The 18,366-nt window shown below is 37.5% G+C and overlaps 1 protein-coding gene across 3 annotated transcripts in view; it reads right to left on the reverse strand.

Moving 5' to 3' along the window:
- The window catches only part of KLF12 (KLF transcription factor 12), a gene marked incomplete at both ends in the record, with an annotated part of 318,174 nt that extends 315,187 nt beyond the window's left edge, over window positions 1-2,987 (reverse strand). For all 3 annotated transcript variants that reach the window (XM_080689233.1, XM_080689232.1, XM_080689231.1), the window contains one exon: window positions 2,955-2,987. In XM_080689233.1, coding sequence (XP_080545359.1) covers window positions 2,955-2,987 — 33 coding nt within the window. The remainder of the gene's footprint in view (window positions 1-2,954) is intronic.
- Window positions 2,988-18,366: the final 15,379 nt, after the last annotated feature.

Consider the following 18,366-nt stretch of genomic DNA (forward strand, 5'->3'; position numbering starts at 1 on the left):
AACAGTCAAAGTCACCCCACTGCTAAGGCTGGGTGATTTAAGCAGCTATTGATCAGATGTAGTCACAGAGCAAAGGGTTTCATGTGAACTCTGATAAGCTGGTCTAATGTATATGCACGTGTATTTTTGCTCTAAGTCAGCTGCGGAGAGTCAACAGCAGTAAAGAGATGAAATAACTGGAAAATCGGGGAAGCAACGCAGGGAGCTAGGTCCACGAAAGCCACCACAGTCACAGAGCAACACATCACAGACCGTATCTATCAGACTCCACGCTGATGTCAGTGAGCAAGAAATAATGGATGACTGGGATCTTTTTAGAATTAATTTCATGTTTCCTAATGGCACATGGTAATGAAATAAATTCAAATGCAATAAAATTGAGAAAAGGAAAGAACTTAATGAAAATTGTTTTTGTTTCTTCTGTTTGGTTTGTACTGCTAGGGATTGAACACAGGCATTCTACCTCCAATCTGCATCCCCAGTCTTATTCTTATATTTAGTTTAGAGACCCTGTTTCTCTCACTAAGTTGCTGAGGCTAACTTCAAACCTGCGATCCTACCGTCTCAGTCTCCCAAGTACTGAGATTATAGGCTTGTGCCACTGCAAAATAATTTTAGTTTTAAATAAAATGGCAGACGAAGACGACCACTCCCCAAAATAAGGCTGTTGGTCACAACAGAAGTTTTATAAATCCCAAGTAGGCTAGTTACATTTTAGACACTAAGCAAAAAGACATAATATGATATTCTGTGTCTCTTGGCAAGATGATCACCACTGGCAAATTGGAACTGTATAAAAACAGTTTTAAGAGCCCTACTGAAATCCCTTCTCAATTATGCGGACAGTGGTATCACTGCTTTCACTGATGACATTTTTAAAACTTCATCTTAATACTGACCATCAGTATATTTAAAATACAAAAGCAGGCCGGGCGTGGTGGCGCACGCTTGTAATCCCTGCGCTTGGGAGGTGGAGACAGGAGGATCGCGCAGGTTCGAAGCCAGCTGTGCACGCTGTCTTAGGAGACCCTGTTTCTAAATAAAAATATAAAATAGGTCTGGGAGTGTAGCCCAGAGGTAGAAGGGCTTCCATGAACCCCAGTACCACCAAAAAATAAATAAATAAATAAATAAATAAATAAATAAATAAATAAATAAAATAAAATACAAAAGCATACATTTTTAAATTCAGCAACTTTCTCCCTAAATCATACTGTGTTAAAACTAACAGCAACAAATTCAAGACTTAAAATAAGCATCAAGGTATTCTCCATTCTATGGGATCTGTAACTAAAAATATGGAAGAAAAATATTTTTAAAACAGCAAAAGAATTCATTGGGACAAACACATTAAATGAAATACTTGTTGTCCTTCCTCTATAAGGTCTTTTGAACTAATGAGTCTTGAGCTATAAGACAGGATCATTTAGAATGTATCCCATGTGTTATAGTCAATCAGAACAGTATTTTCAGTTTATCCCCAGGGTAAGCAGAAACGTAATGGTAGAGTCTCTTGCCATCATCTTCAATTGTCATCATAAAATTAGTTGCAGACAAGTGACATGGCCAAAATTTATAAATTTACAAAGATAACACTGATTCATTTGAACATAACAATTTAATGATACTGAATGGAAACAGAGCTATACTATACCAACATCAGAAACAAGGAGATGGCTAAATCAGTTCTGCAAAATGAGTGAAGAATGTCCAATATTTATACAAAGATGAAGACACAAACTTTAAATTTACTACCACTGCCCCACTAATCTTAGGAGTACATAATTTTTACTTTACTGTATAAAGATAATTATCAAGGATATGCTGGAGTCAGATTATCGCTAGTTCATAAAAAGCATCTGTTAAGTTTTAAAACATCTTATAAGCCAGTTGGTTAACTACTCAGGCCACTCACAGTGGGAGCCTTTACACCATGGAAATTGGCAAACACCACAAGCAAACCAGCCCTCTCTCTTCTTTCCCCACTGAGAGCCAGTTTCCTGGCACAGTAGCAACCCACACACAAAATGTACACAATACAATTAGCCCTCACCCAGTAAATGCATATGGAAGATACTGAGATCATACCCCTGCAAGTTTCCCTTGCACCATTTCTGAATTGATATTTCCTCTAAGAAGCTTGCAGGTAAAAATACTAGAAAGAAAAAATTTTAGTAGTGAGGACAAAAGAAGGTAATTTTAAGTGGAAGAGAGAAGCCAGAAGATCATTTGTATATAACTATGCATGCACTTGAAAGTAGTAATAATAAAGGAGGAAAAACATGAAAACAGTATGGTTGTATTGCCATATGAAGAGGTATAAAGCACATAACCCTGTACCAGATCTGTTAAGTATCGAAACTTTATTTATGAAATAGAGATCATTTCATAGACTATAATTTCCTTAGATGACCTATGATTTGTATATTTAAACCAGTATGAAATGTAAGAAAAGATCAAATAACCACCACAAATAAAGCAAGCCCAGCATTTGAGGACTGTTGAAATTCCCAGGGCTTTTCCCTTCTCTGGTTTATACCAGGAAAGCATTCCAGGATACTCCCACTTCTCCCAGGAAAGCAGAGAACTGATGTGTTTTAAACAAAATTGGATTTTCTTTGGTCCCAGTGATCAGTTGTCATCAAGTGTTCTTCCCTATTTTAATATTCATCTGAAACTTGATGCCTGAAATATTCTCAAGAGGTCTTTGTTTTCAAGTTCTATAGAACCATGAGAGCTAGCTACACTGGCACATAAACAGGTTGTTTCCTTAGAAATGTCTTTATATTTAAGGGGTTAAAAAGAGAAATTGCATTTTACAGGTAAATGTCTGTGGATGAGTACTGACTCTTATATCATACTCAAGTCAAATATGTTCAAATAGAAATAACTGCCCAGAAGTGCTGTTGGAAACAGTAATATTCCAATTCAATGACACAGTTTGATGAACCAACCTTTATAGTTTTTCTCTTCATATGGATATTCATTCACCCATTTGTTTCCAGAGTCACATTGATCCTGCAAAAAAAAAATCACATAAAAAGATAAGAGTGAGTTGTACAAGTTGATAATATTCCTCTACTTGGAAAGGAGAAAAAATACATCTTAATCCTAGTTATTTAAGCCTTTTTTTTTTTGGCAGGGGGTGGTACTAGGGATTGAACCCAGGGGCAGTCTATCTCTGAGCTACACTCTTAGCCCTATTTTATTTTTCTTGTTTAGAAATAGTGTCTTGCTAGGTTTCTGAGAGTCTTCCTAAATTGCTGAGATTGTCTTTAAACTTGCAATCTTACTATCTCAGTCTCCAAAGTACTGGGATGACAAGCCTGTGCCACCACACTCGCCTTTTCCTTCAAGCTCTTCATCAGTGGAATGACAGGAGAAAAACAAGAGTTGAGGAATCTTTTGTTTTTGTTTGTCTGTCTATTGCTTTGTTTTGTTTGTTTCTTCTTTAGCAGTCGCATGCAGGGCAAAATGGAGAAATGAGAGAACTGAAAAAAGGATACCAAGTCCTGACGCCGTGGCCATAGGCACAGTACAATATGGTCCTAAAGAGGAGGGCAAAATGAAATGGGATGCAAGGGAGCAAGGTGGCTAAGGAGAAGATGGCAGAACCTGGTTTACGTAGGGATTCACAGCATGGAAGAGAGTTCACAAATACTCAACCATGGCACTTGACTCCTTTATTCTTAGCAACTAAGAAAATGGCAAGAAATGCTGTTGTACTAAAAAAATGATCACATTTCTCCTCGTGATCAGTACAAATATGCAGAATAATTAATATGAATACATTTTAGTAGCCCCATCTTGACCAATACCCAAGGAACCGTTTTAAAACTTGATTAAATTCCATATATGTCCCTTTTTAGAAATTAAACAAAGATTTAAATAAACATTTATGAAACTTATAAAATTCCCAAAGCACCAGTTCCACTTGGATTTCACCAAATATAATTCAATAGTACTGGAGTAAAGAGTTCTGATCACAACAGACCGTGTGCCCCACTTGGACACGTCTTCCAAATCTTTCTATTTATTCGCTCAGCACTATGTAACTTGCTTCAAAATTTCCATTTCACCAGGCAAATTTTCTTTGCACTCAATCCAGCTTGCTTATTAGACACAGTCATCTTTTTCTTTGGGTTTGGAATTACACTCAAGAGGGACACGCCTTGGAGTTCTTAGCAGTATCCATCCTGTGCCAATATCTAACATACTGTAGCATTGGGCCTGGCTTCCTGTGTATGTGTTTCCATATATTTGGATAGAATAAAAACTCACTCAGAAGGCCTCAGGGAAAATGGACCAGAGTTCATATGCTCCATGGGAACCATCTGGCCTTTTATTTTACTTAAGTTTTAAATCAACCTTCCCCCTCCTCCTTGTTTCAAAATATATTCCCCTAGTATGTACTGTGGTTTTTACTACCACTTAAAAATGCCACTAAAAAAGTAATGCAATATCTTAACGTTACAGAGACTAGAAATGTTCTCTTGAAATTTACACTGTAATTCTTCTCTTTGACATTATGAAACCATAATATAAAATCCTTTGAAATACTTAGAAAAAGTCATCTAAGACACTGTGTTCTCATGAAACAAGTCTTGTCCTTTCTAGACTTCAAAATATACCTAACCCCATCACTTCCAACTCCTTAAAAGAATGAACAAGGTACTTCAAAACAGGTCTCGCTCTTGTGTTCAGTCTTATTATCTTTCCAAATGTGGTTCTGTGACTTTTTTCATATTTTAATATGCAGTCAGCCCTCCAGAACCCCAAGTTCCATACAGATTCAGCCATGGAGTGAAACTATTCAAAACATAACACTGCCAAGTCTTCTCTGAATAAAGACAGACGTTTTTCTTGTCAGTTTTCCCCAAAATAATTCAATATAACATGTATTTACACGGCATTTACATAGCACTAGGTACCCTAAATGTTCTAGAGATTGTTTAAAGTACACAGAAGGATGTGCATGGGTTGTATGCAAATACTATGCCATTTTATGTAAATGGACTGATCATTTACATAAAATGCAAATGAACTTAGATCTCTTGGATCTTGAACTTGGATCCCTGGAGCACCTAAAACCAACCCACGAGGGATATCTAGGGAAGAACCATGCATGAGGACTTTCTCATAGCTCTATGTGTTAATGCTGCATTGTCTACCACTGTATTCAGCTGTACCAACTCTCAGTCTTACCCAGATAAGGAGGAGGAGGAAGGGCTACCGCAGTGTCATTCTAAGCTCTGTTCCCCAATACACACTAGAGAACTTAGCAGATTGCCGGAGATAAATAAATGTTTGTGAAGTGAATGAACCTGATCATGAAAAAGAGAAGAAAAATCAAATTCAGAGAAATCTCTCCTCCATTAATATATGGGTGTTATTTTTACCCTACTGATTTAAGCTTTAATTATATAATCTGCATTTTTAGGTACATCCAGGCTACAGACTAAAACAAATATTAATCTATGTTAACTATAAGTGACATAGTATCACACATTTCCATAGGATTTTAGGAAGTTCGAAAATATCCTAAAGTTATAGTTTGTTCTGAAGGCAGTTCTGTGCATTAACCACATGAAATACTTCAAGATCCACTTGACAGTGATGAAACTGATCAGAGGCATATTGTGTACCCTCCATAACAAGTTAAACCCTGTCTGGATCCTTATAAAACTGTTTAGTAATGGCCCTTCTTGGGTTATCTTATCATCTAGTCTTGCAATCACTAAACATTTATTTTTATAATACATTTTATTTATGCTTGATAAATATTATTTCAACATTTGTCAGCATTAAAACTGAGATATTTTTGTATTCATCTGGAGAGGGGTCTTTCTTGAAATCTGCTGTGTATTTTACATGTACAGAAAATCTCAATTTAACTTGTCACATTTCAACTCCTCAACACGGGCTAATGGCTCACTGGGCAGCACAGATCTAAACTCTAGAATCAATTATTTGTTGACAAAAATTAGATTAAATGGGAAAATCACCTTTTTTTACACTTCCATTTCTTATTTTTTAAAACACTTTTATTGGTGCATTAACAGTCTCACATCGTAATGTAGTTCAGACTGACAGTGACCTCCATGCACACAGCACTTGGAATCACCTACAGTTTAAATGTCTTTCTTTCCATATCTTTCAAACCTGGAGCAGGCCTGGTACAAAGCAAAGGCTTGCTTTCCACCCATTCAAACTTCTAAAGTCCCTCTATGGCACTTCAGCCCTCTCATCACAAGTAACACATATAAAAGCAAGACCAGATAAAAGAGGAGAAATCCCAATAGAGAGAGGGCAGGGGCCTAGGGGAGAAGATGGTGGTGAAGAGAGAGGATTAATGAAGGAAATACTTCTACCAATGATGCTATGTACATAGAGGAAATGGTCAGTGTCAATCTTTTTTTTTTTTTTTTTTTGGTGGGTCTGGGGATGGGACCCAGGGCCATTCAACCTCGGAGCTACACCCCCTGCCCTATTTTTTATTCTTTATTTTTAACCGGTCTCACTGAGTTGCAGAGGGTCTCACTAAGTAGCTGAGGCTGTCCACGAACCACGATCCTCTGGTCTCAGCCTCCCAAATGCTGGGATTACAAGCGTGTGCCACCACGCCTGGCAGTGTCGATCTTAATACATATAGAGAAGGAGAAGGAGGGAGCGGGAGCAGGGTGGAAGAAGCTCACCAAGTGCTGAGTATGTCTGTCATGATCACTCTGAACTTCAATATGATGTGAAATTACAATGCACCAATAGAAGTATATTTATAAAACAGAAAGTACGCAGGGCAATGAAGACCCATCTTAGAGTTGAGAAGACCTGTCCCTGGTCTCACTTCGGTCATCTACTGATCATGTGGCCTTAAACAATCCAACCTATACCACGGAAGCCCAAAATTCTTCTCCACAGAAGCAGGGATACTAATAACTTACCTCCCTTGCCTACTCTAACCGAAGCAATATTTACTGAGCAATGTGCAAATTCTTAAGTGATAATAAGAATTATCACTCTAAAGTTAATGGCAGAGACACTGAATAGACACGCATGTGTACACACACACACACACACACACACACACACACACACACACACTTTCCCCGTGCGGAGGCCACGAGACAGAAGCAGGTGAATCACTTCATGCTGAGGCAACTTTAGGTTGTTTCCCAAATCCCTACAGAAACCAAACCATGATATAAATAGCAGGAACCTGGCACATTACCAATCTCAGTTAATATTTCATCAAATTCTGAGTTGTTTATTTAGCTCTGAGCAAGATTTACTATTCAGTAAAACCCAACGTTTTAAAGGCCATTATCCTCATGAAAAAAATCATCATCACACAGCCGGGTGCAGGGACCGTGCTGGCAATTCCAGGATTGGGGAGGCTGAGAGAAGAGGATTACACAGGCTTGAGGCCACCCTCAGCAATATAGTGAGGCCCTCTGCAACTTAGTAGACCCTGTTTCAAATAAAAAATAGGGCTGGGAATATAGCTCAAAAGTAGAATGTCCCTTGGTTCAATCACCAATAGCAATAAATGAATAAAATTAATCAATAATCAATCATCATCATCATCATCATCATCATCATCATCATCATCATCCATGGTTTGTATACTCATTGTCCTGGCTACAAACAATATTTTCAATTGTAATTAGCTAAAGATTAGGATTAGTCACTGATTTTAATATAAATAATGTGAGAAGTAAGAAAGGGCACTCACTAGCTGGGCGTGGTGGCTCACGCTTGTAATCCCAGTATTTGGGAGGCTAAAACAGGGGGATCACAGGTTCGCAGCCAGCCTCAGCTACTTAGTGAGGCCCTCCGCAACTTAGTGAGACCCTGTTTCAAAAATAAAGAATAAAAAAAAAAAAATAGGGCTGGGGTGTAGCTCAGAGGTAGCATGCTCCTGGCTTCAATTCCAAGAAAGAAAGAAAGAAAGAAAGAAAGAAAGAAAGAAAGAAAGAAAGAGAAAGAAGAAGGAGGGGGAGGGGGGAGAAGGGGGAGGAAAGGAAAGAAGGAAGGAAGGAAGGAAGGAAGGAAGGAAGGGCATTCACTTAAATTCTAGAAAGAAGTTTAAATTTGCTTCTAAACAAAAATATTGCTACCTGGAAACATGGGTAAATACAGGGTGTGTGTGTGTGTGTGTGTGTGTGTGTGTGTAGGAAGGGAGTGGAGGAATCACAGTTATAGCTGTTTTTCTTTGGTAGCTACAAGCAACAGAAAGTGATTTTCTAAGTTCTTTACTTTTATCTTTTCTGTCTTAAAATTTCCACATATGATCTCCCAGCTCCCTTTAGAATTCAAAGACAGTACATCCTAGACAACTGAGAGACCTTGCCCACAAGGTTGAAGAGGATGCTCTCCACTTCAACAAACAAGGCATTAGTCGGGAATAACTACCTCAAGTGTACAGACATCCTAAGATTCTACAGTACCAGAGTACACACTTCTCATCACATCTTAAACGATGTATTAGGTTCTCACACTTAAAAGGTCAGTGTTTCATGCATTTAAATACTTCAGGACCAAAAGTACACTTGCTGCTAGTTCCCTCGAAATTCCTTTATACATTTTTAAAGGGAAACAGAGAAACACATTTGAGATGTGTTTATAGACATCTAACTTGTCAAGGTTTTCCACTTTCTGCCCAGAGGTAATTTCATTGTTCTGTTTCAAGTCAATTGAATTCTGATACTGGTACAACAATCCCATTTGGAGCTCTGTTTTCTAGATTCAAGTTTACGAATCGCTGCTTCATTAGTTATGATCTTGTGTTTTCTAGTACTGATTTAAAAAAAATCAAGTAATAAAGGTTTATGTACAGATTCAACCCAGTAACCATAACTAAAAGTGGATGAGGGACTTCAACGGGAGGGCTTTGTGCATGGAAGTCTGGAATGTTACATAACAGGTCCAAGTTCGCCTTGTTCTGAGTATCAAGGTTGCTACCGTGTTGACTTTTTTTTTCCCATCTAATGTCAGTTCTGTTTTATGTGTCTAAGTAAGTGATCTCAGGAACTAAAAATATTTAAAGGTTAATCTAAATATTTCTGAAGATAAATGCCAATCTAACTGCTATGTTTTCACAGCTATTTCGACTTAAAATGAAGAGAAGCTAAAGACACAAAGCAGAATGCTTGTTGCTAAGTGACAGATGACATTTTCTGTCTCGTCTGAACTTGTACATCATGACACACATGGATTTACACTGGACACATGCCATTCTCAAAAGAGAATCAAGCTAGTGTCCAGATAATTTTTAACACAGGCCATAAGGAATCAGCAAATCTTGTCCCTCTGAATAGAGATACCTCGCAAAATAGGAGGACACCGTATGTTATTTTCCATTTGGGGTACAAATGTGCTATACTCTTAGTCAAAAACTTCAATGTAGATGAATTCCTGGACACATTTTGCAATTACACACCTAGTTGATAACATTCCATTCCCTACTCCAGACAAAATCTTATACACAAAATTCCACCTCCTCTTCTTTGGGTCATCGGGCAATCCACGTGGCAACAGAAACTTCAGAAACTCCACCAGATCCTGAATTTCAGATTCTCACGTGAATGAATGAATGAATTGCAGGTCTGCTCCTCATGGGAAAGGCCATGTGTCATCAGAGACAGGTCCAGGTAAAAGCAAGAAAGAATGAACATCAGCTTTCCTATTTTTACATGTGCTTGTCTCTTTTTTTTAAACTGGTACCCTATGTATCCCTCCTTTTTTTTTTTAAGCTAGAATATTCAGAAAGAGAATGTCTATAATGTGAACACCAGACTATGGAGCCCATATTAGATATTTGGTAAATGTTAGTCTCATCCCATTGCCAACATTTAAAATCACGTACACAAACTCCTCTCTCCACTTAAATATGCTTAAGAGCTAGAATAAAGCTATAATCTTCCTTAGACAAAACTCTACTTCATTCTAATAGGAACCTCAACCATGATTGTTTCTTATAAGAAGGCCCCTGGGGACACAAAACAAATAGGATTTTACCCTAATTTCATAGTATGATCTTTATAATTCATTTATCAAGAGAATTGAAAGATACAATGCTAATAGAATTAGAAAAAGGGGAATTCAAGGTTATTAATAATCCATAATCAATAATGTTCCCCTTAGAATTCCAACTGAATATAAAGTGAAAATTCTCCATTTGCAAACTGTCCTTCCTATTTCCCATTTTATTTTTCCCTGAAAATATGCTTTCATATAGGAATTCTTCACTATTAAGGGGGAAAACAAAAAGACAAAATCATTAAAAATGACAATCTCGCTTGGGGTAAGATATGCCTGGAAGGTTGAGCAGTCATTTGAGAAACAGAGTTAAATGGACAGCCCACTTCCTAAGGAAGGAGGTAAAGCAAAGGCACGGTGACACAGATAATATTCTTTTCATATTTTTTCAGCTTCCCTTTCACTACACCTCATCCTTCAAGGCACCGGGAAAACAACTCAAAGTAACCATACCAAATGAATTAAGCATTTCTTTTACATAGATTGTGCTCATTATAACAGTTTGAAAGGATATTCATTCTATTCTTTATTCAAGTCTAATTGCCATTTTATTGGGACTGAAGAGTCAAAAATCTGATTAGTACTGTAAATGACTGACATGATTAAATTTCTCAGCCGGGCTTGGTGGCGCACGCTTGTAATTCCAGCATTCGGGAGGCTGAGACCTGGAGGATCACGGTTCGCAGACAGCCTCAGCTACTCAGTGAGGCCCTCTGCAACTCAGTGAGACCCGGTTTCAAAATAAAGAATAAAAAATAGGGCAGGGGGTGTAGCTCAGAGGTTGAATGCCCCTGGGTTAAATCCCCAGACCCGCCAAAAACTAACTAACTAAATAAATAAATAAATTTCTCCTTTGCTAGCCTGATTTATTTGATTAAGGATGGAACAAAATATAAGCATGTGCCATTTGTACGTGCATATATGTACTTGAGTACTACCACATGGACTTCTAAAGTCTGCCAAAAAAAAGACTTGGCCGCACACAGGTTTGCACTGCCAGATGAGGACTGACATCCTTCTTTTATTCCTGTTTTTAACCATCATGCTAAAGAGGTAAAAATCTTGGAGTGTTTAAGAGGCTGGTTGGAGGAAGGGAAGAAGAGGTCACCCAGCAATGAATTACAATTAGTCTCCAGTTCACTCCCCAACACCATATGTAAGTAAAATGGCCATTGTGAGATTTATGCATTAAAAAGTTTAAAATTTTGAAAGCAAATGAAAATAATCACAAACACACTTCGTACCAATGAAAAGTGCTTATTTTGCACAACGTAATGAGAATTACAATGTAAGCAAAATTTTTCTACTACTTGACTTCAGTGGGTGTCGTCTTAGCATAACCAGAAACATTAGGGTAAATAGTTTAAAATTTCATACACTAAAAATCTATAACATATTGAAGGAAAAGTGTTACCTAATTCAGTATGCAACATACATATTTGGCTTTCCTATTAATTGTTGCCTTGTATGCTTAATCTGCCATCGCTAAGTAAGATAAATCCTATTCAAATGCATAGTAAACAGTTTGCTTAAGGAATAAATTTACTTTCTACTCCATCACAACAATGGTTGATTAAAATATGTTGTTCTTAGTCACTTTTGAATTAATTCATGTGAAATAAAACAAATATTTATTAAATTGTGGGGAAAACATTCTATCAAACTGTAAAACCTGAGTAGAAAAGCAAATGGCACCCGCCTAATTATGGTTGACATTTAAATGAAATTTGCATTCTCAAAATATTTAGCAATAATTAGAAAATACCAAAGTACTTTTAGGATACATTCAATCCTTTCACGTATCTGAACCTAAGGATCTTTTAACAATGGTAGATTTTACGATACAATTTGAAAGATGGGTCAAAGAACTGAATAATTTGTTTTGCTGACATTTTGACAAAGTGATACAGAAACAGGGGGATCTATTTGATATTCTTAATGGACATCCCAGGGGTGCCAAGCGCCTTGCTGAACAGTAGTTCTAACAGGCTGAACCACTCTAGTCAGTGCATTTACACATTGTTATCTTTGTCCTACGTAGCCCATGATCTGGTCCATAACACAAAGCAGAGCTAGGTATCAATGACTAATCAATCTATATTTCTCATTGATGAGCAACTTAACAAACTGTCAAATAAATTGCTTAACCATATGCTTCTTTCACAACCAACTACCAGAAAATCAAAATATCCGTTGAAAATAAGAAATGATGATGTTGAGTCTCACTTATTAAGAGAACCAAAAGTATAGACCCTTTCAATGCTGAAAATTACCAAAACTGTAGAGGATCAATTCAGATACACAACAGCAAATGACAGCAGCTGATAACTGTCCCTGATTTAAAACAGTGATGCACATTAGATGATAAATATATGATTATTTCGTTCATGAGTAGTAGCTTATGTGGCGGGAACCGAGGACACCGTACCTGATTTAGAGAAGCTTACGGTCAACAAAATGAGCCAAACATAAGTAAAATAATTATAATACTAAAATGTTGATAAAATGAGCCAATTTCAATGAAATAGTTTCATGTTCTACTCTCAAAGAGATTAAGATAATATAAGGTTTGCTTGAGCAAAAAGCATAATCTCAGATACCTTTCCAATAAAGGGAAAAAAATATACTCTAAATCTGAGATTGTCTGAAATCCTGCTGAATACTACCACAAAGCCAGTTTGAAAAGCTTCTTCCTTAATTAGAAATTAATACTTAAGCAGTTGTATATGTTTAGAGACTTTCTAAGATTTTAAAGTCTGTACAATCTCTTATATGAAAGTAAGATTTGTGTCTTTAATACAAATCTTCATTTTCCTTGTTTCAGCAGTGATATAAAAACGTGTGCACAGCCAGGTGTGGTGGCGCATGCTTGTAATCCCCGCACTTGGGAGGCTAAGACAGGAGGATAGCACAGGTTCGAAGCCAGCCTCAGATAGCTTAAGAGGTATCCAAAATAAAATATAAAATAGGTCTGGGCATGTAGCCTGGAGGCAGAAGGCCCCTAGGTTCCATCCATCCTCAGTACCACCAAAAACAAAACAAAACAAAACAAAAACATGTACACAGACACAAGAGAAATTGGACTTTTCACATTACAAATGAACTGCATTCTTTATATAAGCTAGTTATGAAAATACATTTCAAAGCAGCATTTTTGAACTATGCTTGAGTCTTTTGACCCAAATAGCTAAAGTTCATAACTTCAGAAAGTGCTTTATCATAATATTCACAAAATGTTTTCTTCAGCTGTGTTTAAATACAACTAAAATACATTATTTTCTATCTTAAGCAACTAACAAACACAATATTTAACAATCTCAATAAACTAACAAAATAGCAAAGTTTATATCACATAATTAAAAAAAAAAAAAAAAAACTGGCCAGAAAGCCAGACGTGGTGGTGCATGTTTGTAATCCCACTTCTTGGGAGGCTGAGACAGGAGAATAGCAAGTTTGTGGCAAGCCTCAGCTACTCGGTCAGACTTAGTGAGATCCTGTTTCAAAATAAAGAATTAAAAAAAATAGAGCTGGGGATATAGCTCAGAGGTAGAATGCCTCTAGGTTCAATCCCCAGTACCGCAAAAAAATAAAATAAAATAAAATAAAACAAAACTAAGCAAAATAAGCCCAGATTAATCTCTCATTTATATTATAAATACCCTGCCAGGCACGATGGCACAGGCTTGTAATCCCCTGGCTTGGGAGGCTGAGACAGGAGAATCACACAGGTTTGAAGCCAGCTGAGGCTGGCTTAAGAGACCCTGTTTCCAAATAAAATATAAAATAGGTCTGGTAGTGTAGCCCGGATGTAGAAGGCCCCTGGGTTCCATCCCCAGTACCACCAAAAAATAAAAATAAAAATAAATAAATAAATACCCTACCTATCACTGACAGGAGTATTCAAGGATAAAAATGATCCCATATAGCATTTAAGAGGCTGGCTGTGCACCGTGCTCTTTGGACAAGCACTGATAAATCTGGGGAGATTGGGTACCAAACATGTGGTGTGACCCATTACCTCATCTCTTCAAAGATCCAGGGCATGTATGATGAAAAGAACTTTGTTTAGTTGAGGAGAATCAAGCAGATGACAACATGCTAGTTATGAGGAAGAGAGCCAGGAGATCTGCACACCAATCTGCCATTCAACGGTGGTTAGGAAAGAGCAACACTCAGCATCTAATGAATCCAAGCCTTAGAGGAGAGCGCCACACATATTATTTGGAACTTTTTAGATGACAAACTTTGTCCAAAACATACCCGTATCCTTCATCACAGAAGGTTGCTGGTTGCTCAAAGATGCCAAAGGCATTCCTTTAATTTTGACTCATAAGCTCCAAACTCCAGCCTGCTTCACCCCTCAGGTTCATAACATACATTAAGACACCCAGTCCTTCCCTAGCTATTCTTTTTAAAGGTTTTTTAATTGGATTTGAGCCTTTATCTTCCATCACCATATCTGTGTTCTCATACCATGCTCTTCACCAACGCAGCAATCTTCTCTCCTGCCTTAATATTCAGATAATCACTGTATCGGCAATAATTTTAGGCTAGTTCTACTTACATGCAATTACAGAACAATCTTTGTCCTTCCTCAGACACGTGATGGGACCTCATTAAATCTCTCTTTAACCCCTCTACTGCCAAGTGGTCTCTGATCACTGATGTACATTTGGCAGCATAGATAATGTGAAAAAATCTCTCTGTTTCAATGACTTCTCTGATTCTTTTCCCCTTTCTTCCCAACCACTACCATCAGATGTCTTTTGAACATTTCACCTCCCTTCAAACAGCTGTCTTCGGAGACTCCTTAATTTTAAGACGTGCCTTCTCTTTAGATTTGTTGTCTCTGCAAATTCAACTACCAGACTCCCAATTATCATCCTCCATAGGTAACTCCCAAATGGGCATACCTAGGCCACATTTCCCTTCCCACCTTCATCATACTCCACATTGCTTCCACATAGCTCTTGTTGAATAATCCAATACACATTTCTCATTGTTACATAATTTATCTGGATTGTGATGGACATGGAGATTTGCAAACAAGATTGTTCTCCTATATCCAAAAGGTCCAAAACTGAAGCCATTATTTTTCTTTCAAAGAAAATCTTTTTCCCAGTTTCCCATTTCAGTCTTTGAAGCCATCAATATCCATTTCTTGGAATGTTATTTTTGGATCAATATTAACCTTTACTTTTCTCAACATATAACCAAAAGTCTGGTGTTCATTCCTTCTAAAAACTCTTGAAGTTTACTTCTGAAATGTTCCTCTACCATCTCATTTTCTTTAGACCATTTAGCAAGTCTGGATTATTATGGATCTATCTGCCTCTAGTTTCTTGTCTTCTGGTTCACATGATAAACCAGGCTAGTATTTAAAATATGCCAGCATGTTATTCTCAGTATTAAGAATTTCTCATTGCTTTCTAACTAACTTCAATTTCTTTTGACTTTCACTGAAGTTTCATGGACATTTCGTCTTCTTCCAGGAGAGATGTCATCTCCTCCAGCCAAACCCCCTGCATTTATTATTATCTCACAGAGCCACAAGAAAGCACCAAATAAAATCAACAGTCACGAGAGAGAGAGAGAGGGAGAGAATATGAGAAAAACAACTTAGAACATAATTATAAGAAAATAGCCTTTAAAAATCAATTATTAATATCCCATTTTCTGGTGAAATACTGAGAACTTTTCCTAATGAAATCACAAAAAGACAGGGATATCTGTTATCATGACCTGAAATCAGCTTCTGCTGAGGTTCAGACAGTGTCATACTGCACAAATAACTTAATAAAGATCGTAAAAAATAAAACCATCATTCACGGAAAATAACCTGTTGTCAAAAATACGTGAATTTTGTAAGTCACAATGTTTCACTAATCACAAATTTATCAAGGTCATTAAGTACAAAGTCACATACAAAAAGCAATTATACAAATTAAAAAGCCAAAAACCGTGTAATATTAAAAACTGAACATCCCAAAATGATAATAATAAAATATGGTCAAAATATCTACATTGAAAATAACAAGTTGGTTGTAGTGGCTCATGCTTGTAAACCCAGCATTTGGGAGGCTAAGTAAGGCAGGAGGCTCGAGGCTCGAGGCTCAAGGACAGCCTGAGCTACTTAGTGAGTAGCCCTTTGCAACTCAGAGACACCGTTTCAAAATAAAAAGAATTAAAAAATAGGGCTAGGAGTGTAGCTTGGAGGCAGAATACCCCTGGATTCCATCCCCAGTACCGCCAAAAAAAAAAAAAAAAAAAGGAAAGAAAATAACAAAATGATAAAGTAGTTAACTGGATCAAAATAAGCTGTTCTTGGGTACAGAAGCTCAATATTATAATGTAAATTCTTTCTGAAACTGATCTGCGAATTTAATACAAACCAAATCAAAACTTCTAGGAGGTGCACAGGAAAGGGAGACAAAGAAAGAGAAGGCAGCAGGGGAATGGAAGGGGGGGGGAGAGAGAGAGATGAGAGAGAAAGAAACACTCCTACACATGCATGGCACACTTAAAAAAATAACTCCAAGCCAGGAGTAGTGGCGCAGACTTGGAATCCCAGAATTCGGGAGGCAGAGCCTGGAGGACTGAGTGAGGTTCATGGCCAGCCTCAGCTACTTAGGGAGACCCTTTGCAACTCAGTGAGATCCTGTTTCAAAATATAAAGACTTTAAAAAAAAAATAAGGCTGGGGTGTAGCTCAGAGGTACAATGCCCCCTGGGTTCCATCCCTAGTACCACACACACAAAAGAAACCTCCAAATATAAAATAGAAATGTGAAGAAGCCATAATTGTCAAAGAGGTCTTCAAAAACAAGAACAAAGTTGGGAGACTTATATTATTACATATCAAAATCTATTATAAAGTTCTCATGATAATGGTACTTAAAACTGATAGAAAAGTTTAGGTAAATTGATCAATACATCCACACATTACTACGAGTATAGCTACTTGATTGTGATAAATATTGCACTCCTCTGTGACTAGGAAAAGGGTATTTTCTATAGTGCTCAGTCAGCTGATGACCTTTGGGGTGGGAGATTGAATTTTAAACCCTATCAAGTATCATAATACGCAGGGCATGGTGGCTCATGCTTGTAATCCCCACGCTTGGGAGGCAGAGACAGGAGGATCGCACAGGTTCAAAGCCAGCCTCGCTGCCTTAAGAGACTCTGTTTCCAAATAAATATAAAAATAGGTCTGGGAGTGTAGCCCGGAGGTAGAAGGGTTTCCAGGAACCCCAATACAACAACAAAAACAAAAAATTATCATAATACTAGAAAACAGTTCCAGGTGAATACTGGTAAAATGTAAAATGTAAATCAACGGAGTTTTTAGAAAAGAAAAAAAAAAACTTCATGGTTTTTTTAAAGGTCATAAACACCAAGCAAGAGCACTAATTACAAATAACAGCTAATGAAGTGGCTGATATCAAACTCAAGAATGAGGAGCCTGTGTTAGCTCAGCGGTAAAGCTCAATGGTTAGCATGTGAAAGACCCTGATTCCATGCCCAGCAAGACAAAAAATGAAAAAAGCAAATGCTTTTAATGTGGTGCTGAAGAATAAACCCAGGAGCATTCTGCCTCTGAGCTACAGTCCCAGGTTTTTTTTGTCTTTTTATTTTAAAACAGATCTCACAGCCAGGCATGGTGGTGCACGCTTGTAATCCCAGTGCTAAGGAGGCTGAGACAGGAGGATCACAGAGGTTCAAAACCAGCCTCAGAGCCAGGCGTGGTGTGGCAGGCTTGTAATCCCAGCATTCAGGCAGCTGAGACCCGAGGATGGTGGTTCGTGGACAGCCTCAGCTACTTAGTGAGGCCCTCTGCAACTCAGTGAGACCCAGTTTCAAAATAAAGAATTAAAAAAAAAATAGGTCAGGGGGTGTAGCTCGGAGGTCAAATGCCCCTGGGTTCCATCCCCAGACCCACAAAAGAAAGAAAGAAAGAAAGAAAGAAAGAAAGAAAGAAAGAAAGAAAGAAAGAAAGAAAGAAAGAAAGATCTCAGCAACTTAGTGAGACTCTGTTTCCAAATAAAGTATAAAATAGGTCTGGAAGTATAGCCCAGAGGTAGAAAATCCCCAGTACCACCAAATTATTTTTTTAAAAAAACAGACCTCACTATGTTACTACACAATGGCCTCAAACGTACTAAAAAAAAAAAAATGCTTTGAAGTAAAAAATGATTCTGTATAATCACAAAGGGGGTACATAACAGAATATCACAGTAAGCACAGTAAGACCATGTGCAATAGCCAAAAGCCACAAACAACCCAAACATCCATCAAGAACAAAAAGGTTAAATTAGAGCATATTCCAATA

Source organism: Muscardinus avellanarius, assembly GCF_963383645.1.
Source record: "Muscardinus avellanarius genome assembly, chromosome: 2".
In the NCBI taxonomy this organism is placed as follows: domain Eukaryota; kingdom Metazoa; phylum Chordata; class Mammalia; order Rodentia; family Gliridae; genus Muscardinus; species Muscardinus avellanarius.